The 7,262-nt window shown below is 41.8% G+C and overlaps 1 protein-coding gene across 1 annotated transcript; it reads right to left on the bottom strand.

Annotated features, from left to right (window-relative positions):
* Positions 1–1,132: 1,132 nt before the first annotated feature.
* Positions 1,133–3,462, bottom strand: LOC141735452 (dnaJ homolog subfamily A member 1-like). The gene is made up of 3 exons (XM_074568269.1): positions 3,366–3,462; positions 2,754–2,854; positions 1,133–1,506 (listed from the first exon to the last, which is right to left on the bottom strand). The coding sequence occupies exons 1-3, from the start codon at positions 3,460–3,462 to the stop codon at positions 1,288–1,290; spliced, it is 417 nt and encodes a 138-aa protein (XP_074424370.1). The 3' UTR covers positions 1,133–1,287.
* Positions 3,463–7,262: the final 3,800 nt, after the last annotated feature.

Raw genomic sequence — 7,262 nt, 5'->3', positions numbered from 1 at the left:
AGAGAGTTCTTTTGAACTCATCTATATTTTGACCTCTAATCTGTAAGAACCCAAAATAAGAATTCCACTTGAGACAAGGATCATGTAAATAGTTGCCTTAATAAAATAAAGCCATAACACTTATGGGAAGAACTAGCCCAAGGAGCCTGCTCCAAGAGCTCCTTTCTTGACTAACTCATTTTTCCCAATTTTCAGGGATTCTCAAAGGGGAGGAAAGCAGACACCGCTTCCCAGGACTGATAGTAGACCAGGACTGAACTACTGTGCTTGAGGTTAAGATTGGACCAGTCTCCTCAGCATGGTCTATAAAATAGCATATTTGTACAAGGATTAGCAGTATAGAACAGTTTTCTTAAACAGAAAACTGGTCTAAGAAAAGCAACATTGAAAAAGTGTTAGAATTAGATTGAAATTTTTCATCTACAATGATTAGAACATTCAAACAGAACCAAGTTAAAATAATACCTCTCTGCTTTCCTCCTCTACAGGCTCACCTATTCCTATGTCCACATCTGCTACTGCTTTACTTAACACATCGCTATAGATTATGTGATTTCAGTAATGAAGGTGGAAGTCAAGCTTCATATGGCAGTAGGTCAACAGATTCCGTATTTTAGTCATGACCAACCTACATTGGCTGTACACAGCAGAACAGTATTTAAGTAGCAGCTGGTTAGAAACAAAAAGTTTTACAACTAGCTCCCTACATCAGGACTAAAGCTGGCAGACCAAGAAACTATTAATTCTTAAATAAACTGGTAAATCACACAAGTTTAATGGAAATGAAAAAAATTAAACAAATTTGTGTCAGGTTTACATATTACACATTTGCATTATAGAGAAAGTTCTGATTTGACAAACAGCAGTGCAAATCCAAAAACTGTAGATATATCTTCACATGAATTAGAAATACTTGTGCATCCTTCAGTAAACTGCAGCTCTACAGAGTGTCAAGAATGCTACAGAACCTTAGTCTAAGACCAGGCACTTGAACACAGATACAAGAATTGCAGATTTAGTCAAGAAAACTATTCCAGACTGGTTGTCTGAGACAGTGTTTGTGATCAGCTTGATCTGCACTTGCATCCTGGAGCTTTATACAAATTGCAAAGTCAGTTTTCATGTTGCCACTTTAATTTCTTTATGCTTTCAGAATGAACTATAGTTGAATTTAACAGCAACAACAAAAAAAAAAGTATCAGGAAGTGAGGGTGAATCACCTGTAGTCCTTTACTTGTCTACTGATGCACATAAAAGTGGCATCACACTGGTTATTAACTGGCCCTTTTAAGAAGTCTGACATCGAACACCACCTCCAAGGTGGTGCTCATCATCTTCATAGGCTTCTCCATTACAGCAATGTCTTCTGTCTTGAGCTGGATCACAGTCCATTAAATCCACTTGTTCAATTTCCTCAGTTTCTTCTACTTCCTGCCTTGCAGGTAGCAGTTTTTCCAGCAAATACAACTTATCTGAGGAGAGGAAGCCACTACCTGGGAAGTTCACCTGAAATAAAGAGCTGCAGTTACTGAATTTGGCTTTAACTGGCATCTATCTCACTTACTACAGGTCAATTATCTGCCAGCATCAGCTTTATAATTACAGAAGACTTGAAAACCCATTGCTAAGGAAATAGCTAGGTCACTTGCCAGTCTTTCACATCTGCCAAAAGTGCATTTTTACTATATTGGGCAACTTCACTGTCTTGGCTAATTCAGTCTTTTTTTCTGCCCCAGACTGCCCTATTGAAAGGGCTAAAAAAAGATATCCTCAGCTAAAGCCAGAGTAGGGGGACACAGCAGTTAGAGATTAGCCTGATTCCTCTCCCATCAGTATTAATGAAACTCTCTTCAGCAATTACAATTAACTAACTGATCTTCTTGCTCCAATACAAGGTCAGTTATATTTCAGTTGGAGGCCAAAAAACACATCAAACATGAAAATTCACAGGATATCCAAACAGGTTATTTCAGTACTCAGTATATTTTCAGTAAAGAGCTATTTAGAAATGTTGCAGTTTAACCCCGGCCAGCAGCTAAGCACCACACAGCCACTTGCTCACTCCCCCACACTCAGAGGGATGGGGGAGAGAAGAGTAGAAATGAGAAAACTTGTGGGTTGAGATAAAGACAGTTTAGTAGGTAAAGCAAAAGCTGCATGCGTAAGCAAAGCAAAATAAGGAATTCATTCACTACTTCCTATCAGCAGGCAGGTGTTTAGCCATTTCCAGGAAAGCATGCGTAATGGTTATTTAGGAAGACAAACACCATCACTCCGAACATCCCCCCCTTCCTCCTTCTTCCCCCCAGCTTTTATTGCTGAGCATGACATCATATAGTATGGTATATCCCTTTTATCAGTTGGGGTCAGCTGTTCCTGGGCACCCCCAGCCTACTTGCTAGCAGGACAGTGTGAGAAGCAGAAAAGGCCTTGATGCTGTGTAAGCACTGCTCAGCAACAACTAAAACATCAGTGTGTTATCAACACTATTTTTAGCACAAATCCAAAACATAGCCCCATACAGGCTACTATGAAGAAAATTAACTTTATCCCGGCCAAAACCATTGCAAGAAAGAATTGGATACTTTCTGTCTATAGACTTGTGCATTGCATTAGTTTATCTGACCACGCTGCAAGAAACACACTAAACAAGACACCTGATGATTAGTGTCTCTTCTTGCTTGAGTTATTACTTACGGTTGAAGTTCTGCATGTTTGGTGTTAAACTGTACCATGGAAATTGATTCACTTACCTTGAACTCTATGATTAGACGTCCTTTTTCATATGGCCTACGATATATTGGCATGCCTTCATTCAGCACACATTTAATATCCCCATGTTTGATGGTCTGGCCTTAAGTAAATTAAAAAAAAAAAAAAGAAGGAAAAAAAAATCCAGGCAGGCAAAACAAGCAATTTTAGTTTTAATTCCTTTCAGGATGCATTTGTGCAGCCTTGTAAGCTGTGTTTTAACAACTATACCGATATCCAGTAGTCTAATAGGGACCTACTGCCATTTTGTATGCTTCTCAAAGGGAACATACCTATGAATGTCGAGTATTCCATGAGTTCCAAGTCTGAAAATTTTATCTTCAGAGACCTTGAGTATCCTCAGGATATCAGCACATCCATGAAGTAAAGTCTGTTACTGTGTCATATGACGAAACAGGTAGCTACTGTTGCCCACTAAGTAAAACTTTTATTTGTTTAAAGCTCTCTGCTGTAAAGACTTGGAGGGGGGAGGAAGGAGGAGAAAGTAGTATTTTAAGGATCAATCCTTTCTGCTCCCCTATACTAACTGCTTGCTATTCAGCTTACATTTGCTGGATGCACAGATTTTTAGCACAAAGCAAACCAACGCTTACCAGGATGAGAAGTAACAATTATAGTTCTATTATCCAGTGTTGTGATAGGTTTTTGAAAGCCACACAGTGCTTCAGCCAGCTGTATATCCATGCACATAAGAAGGTCTTCCCCTCGCCTGTGGTAGAACCAAGCAACAATAGTCAGGGGTGGGGTAGGGGAATAAGAAGAGTGAGAAGGACCATGCCTAACTCAGGTATTAAATTTGGTAAAGACAATAAATTTGGAATCTTAATACTAAGAAGCCTGACCAGTAAAATAGAGAACATTAACTATTAACCAAGCCAACTACTTCAGGGATAATACCTCTGATAAGACCCATTTACTACTCAAGGACAGTTATTCAAAAGCTAACCCCCTCAAACCATACCACACGCATTCAGTTTCATTTTACTATGCTTTCCCTCTTCTGGGAAAAGGTTTGTCTCAGCCTCCAAACTTCTGCTGGGACAATTAATCCCTTCTTTAACATTGTCCAAGTTGGACAAAAATTTGCACAATACTGTCATATATTAGCACAATCATCTAAAGAAACAAGACGCAGCAACACTTTTATAATCAGTTTTAGTCTTCTCCAACATCATTTTTGGCTTTCAGATGTTGTGGGCAACACTAGGGATCTAATATGATTTTGTACCTTCGTCTTCCTTCTACTTAGTTACATCATTAGGGGAGACCAACTTCCCTAAGATCAGGCTGCTGCCCTAATCTGGTAAAGCTGATCTTTAACTAATTTAAATATCCTCACTTCAAGAGCAGATGCCTAGGGTAGAGTACAAGAGCAAGGCAAGCACACGACACTGCCCCAGAATACACTCAGCTTCCATCCCTTATCAGGACACCTAAGGACTTTAACCTTGAAGTGTAGTTTTATTTTTTCCCTCCCTTTTATGAAATCTATTGATGGCTATCAACCATTGACAGCATCTTACACCAAAGATGTTTCCTTACGTTCAGAATCTCCTGTGCTTCAGTTTGTGCCCACTGCCTCTTGTCCTGTTGGTAGTATCAAGTGATACTAAGAGACAGGCAACAGTCGCTCCTACACAAATTCTCCCTCTTCCTTCCTCCCCTCTTTTCTACAAGGAAGGATCTACTTCAAAAAAATCACTCTCCACGTAGAAGCTATTCTATCTTTTCCTTATTACCCTTCTTTAAGATTCTCCAGTTCTACCCTTCTTTAAGATTCTCCAGTTCTACCCCCCTTTAGAATCTCTACCCCCTTAAAAGGCAGCCCTAGGGAGCACGAGTGACCAGGAGCACAGTGGACAGGATGGGCAAACAGGGCGTGGCATGTCAGCCAGGGCGTGGCACAGCAGTTTGCACAAGAAGGGCGTGGAATGCTCAAGAGGGGAGTTCACCTGGCGAGAGGGAGTTTAGCCATGGTCTCTACCGGGCAGGAAGCTACATCTTCTGCACTTGACAGAGCAGACGTAGCCACACAAACAGAGCTCCCGTGGAAACATGCAGACACACAGGTCTCAGGCTGCAGGGAGTGCCACAACCTTTCATGGCTAATGGATGGTAGTAGGGAAGACAGCTGTGTGAGGTGTGACCGGGTGGGTGATGAACTCAGCATGGTGGCAGAGCTAAGAGAGGAAGTAGAAAGGCTAAGGAGCATCAGGGAGTGTGAGAAAGAAATAGATTGGTGGAATCATGCTCTGACCTCCCTGAGAGAGAAACTGGAACAGCCACCAAAAAAAACCCAAGTTAAAGGAGATCCAGTACCCTCCCCCCACCAGACTGAAGGCAGTGGCCAAAAGGAGAGCTGTGAATGGAGGCAAGTCCGCGCTAGGGGCGGCAAGCGAACCCCCTCCTTGCCCACCTCCCCTAACCCGGTGCCTCTGTACAATAGGTATGAGGCTATCGATGAGGTAGGCCAGCCAATGGATGATGTGGATGACGGTCCGACTACACCAGAGGAGTTGCCAGGACGGGAAAGGCCTACCTCCCATTTAACAGCCACCTCCACGAGGAAGAAGAGACAGGTTATAGTTGTGGGTGACTCTTTTCTGAGGGGAACAGAGGATCCAATATGCCAGGCAGACCCTCCTCTTAGGGTCTGTCTGGATCAGACAGACCCTTTGACACAATTGATTCAACACCTGGTTTCACTGGAAGCTGGGTAGAGAAAATTGCTTGTCACTAGCCTGCCAAATGCCATGAAGGTTCTGATTCTTTAATCTGTGAGCTTAATGCTGGAAGCTGCTAACAGTAGTATTCCATCTGTCCTGCCTCAGCACAAAGTTTTGGCACCAGCTTATGGAGTTAAGCACCATACAAGACTGCTGATCTGATTGACTACAGGCTATGTTAGAGCCTTTGACCTGTCATTTCTACTTACAGGGACAAATGGATGAGCTGTTAGACTAAGTGCCCCCACCAATGCCTTCCCAAATTCATTGTTTCTCTCACTAATGCTCTGATCAGCAGTTAGTTGCATTTGGTACCTACTGCTCATCTTCTAGAGGTGGCCAAAGTGCTGCTTTTTCCAGAAGAAAAGCTACTACATGACAGACTCATTCCACAGAGTAACTTGAAACAATGGACTTTAACACAAATTTGTTGCTGGTGGGATGCTATTGTTACTAGTCACAAGAAGCTAGTGACATATTTCTACTGCTTTCTGTTTCATGATGTCCCTGAACTTCAGTAAAGGTTTTCTTTCTGATCTCATGAGGGCTTAATCTACTTTAGAAGCTGTTTGTAAAGGAGTCGTTCTGTAAGCAACTACTCAGATTTCTGTGCAAGTCATCCCTCAGTTTCTAATAGGATGTAGAGAAATTGGCTGATGGCCTGGTTTGGGGTTTTTTGTGTGTGTGTGTTTCTCCTTTGCAGGTAGTAAGCTGGTTATGGTGTCAGAGTAGGATTGTACTTGATAACGATGGGCACATATGTGCTACTTAGGCAGGGTTATTTCCCTAGGAACATAAAAAAGCAAGTTAAGCCCATGCTTGCACAACTGTACAGAAACCTGAGATTGTATTTTTTTTGCTGCAGGGGGCTATAGCTCTTGCACATATATATTGCGTGTGTAGATAGATAGGCTGTTGACACACAAGCCAGGCTGAAATTCATTAGTTCCTATTGCAGAAGTAGGAGGGTTAAATCACTATGTTATGCTGGAACTGACCAACAAGACTTTAATTAAATGATGTACCTCATGCACAACATTTCCTATGCCTGTAGATAGGACACAGCTAGCTATTTTCAATAGAGCCAATTAATGAATAAAGTAATTCACATGGGCTAACAGTGTACAATACCTTTTAAATGTTAATTAAAGCACTAAATTGAGCCACCTTCAACTCTTACAGGTAAAACTGCATGGTATATGGAAGATTTGCCAGAGGTAAAGCCTCTTACTAGATTATATAAGAAATTTAATAACATTTTCCAAAACAGTACTGTAATTGTGTCGAATGCCAACAATTTTACAACTTACAACTGTAGCTAAGAAGATAAAGATTTTAATGGTACTATGGTAAATGTTAGTACTGTTCAGGGATGTTATAGGCATCCACGACCTCCAGGAGCTCCGGGGCCTGGGGATTCCTCCTGTCTGAATGCTGGAGCCCAGCCTGGGGACCTGGGGTCTCTACCCAGACTGAGGGACATGGCTGCTGCTTTTCTATTTGCAGGTTCAACCATTAGTGCAGCTGAGCATGTATCCCAGACACGCACACCCAGACACTGACATGTCTGGCTACAAAGATTGCCAAAGTCACTGCCTTCAACAGCACCTACATATAGGACACACATAAACCACATAACAGAGACAACCAAGTCCCCTTCCTCTTTGGCTGGCAGAAACAGATCACTAGTGAAGGCACACACATGACACTTTCTAAATTCACAAGCATACACATGTTTGTGTATCCCCAGAGTACTGGCAAGGC

The sequence above is a fragment of the Larus michahellis genome, chromosome W (assembly GCF_964199755.1).
Source record: "Larus michahellis chromosome W, bLarMic1.1, whole genome shotgun sequence".
Taxonomy (NCBI): domain Eukaryota; kingdom Metazoa; phylum Chordata; class Aves; order Charadriiformes; family Laridae; genus Larus; species Larus michahellis.
This window is presented reverse-complemented; position numbering and strand designations above follow the sequence as displayed.

What these genes read in the sequence shown, in the direction of transcription:
- LOC141735452 (XM_074568269.1), bottom strand. Translation starts at nt 3,462, where the DNA reads ATGTGCATGGATATACAGCTGGCTGAAGCACTGTGTGGCTTTCAAAAA. An exon ending in AATTGTTACTTCTCATCCTG is followed by an intron (nt 2,855 to 3,365) that starts GTAAGCGTTGGT and finishes AATTTACTTAAG; the next exon opens with GCCAGACCATCAAACATGGG. An exon ending in GTCTAATCATAGAGTTCAAG is followed by an intron (nt 1,507 to 2,753) that starts GTAAGTGAATCA and finishes TCTTTATTTCAG; the next exon opens with GTGAACTTCCCAGGTAGTGG.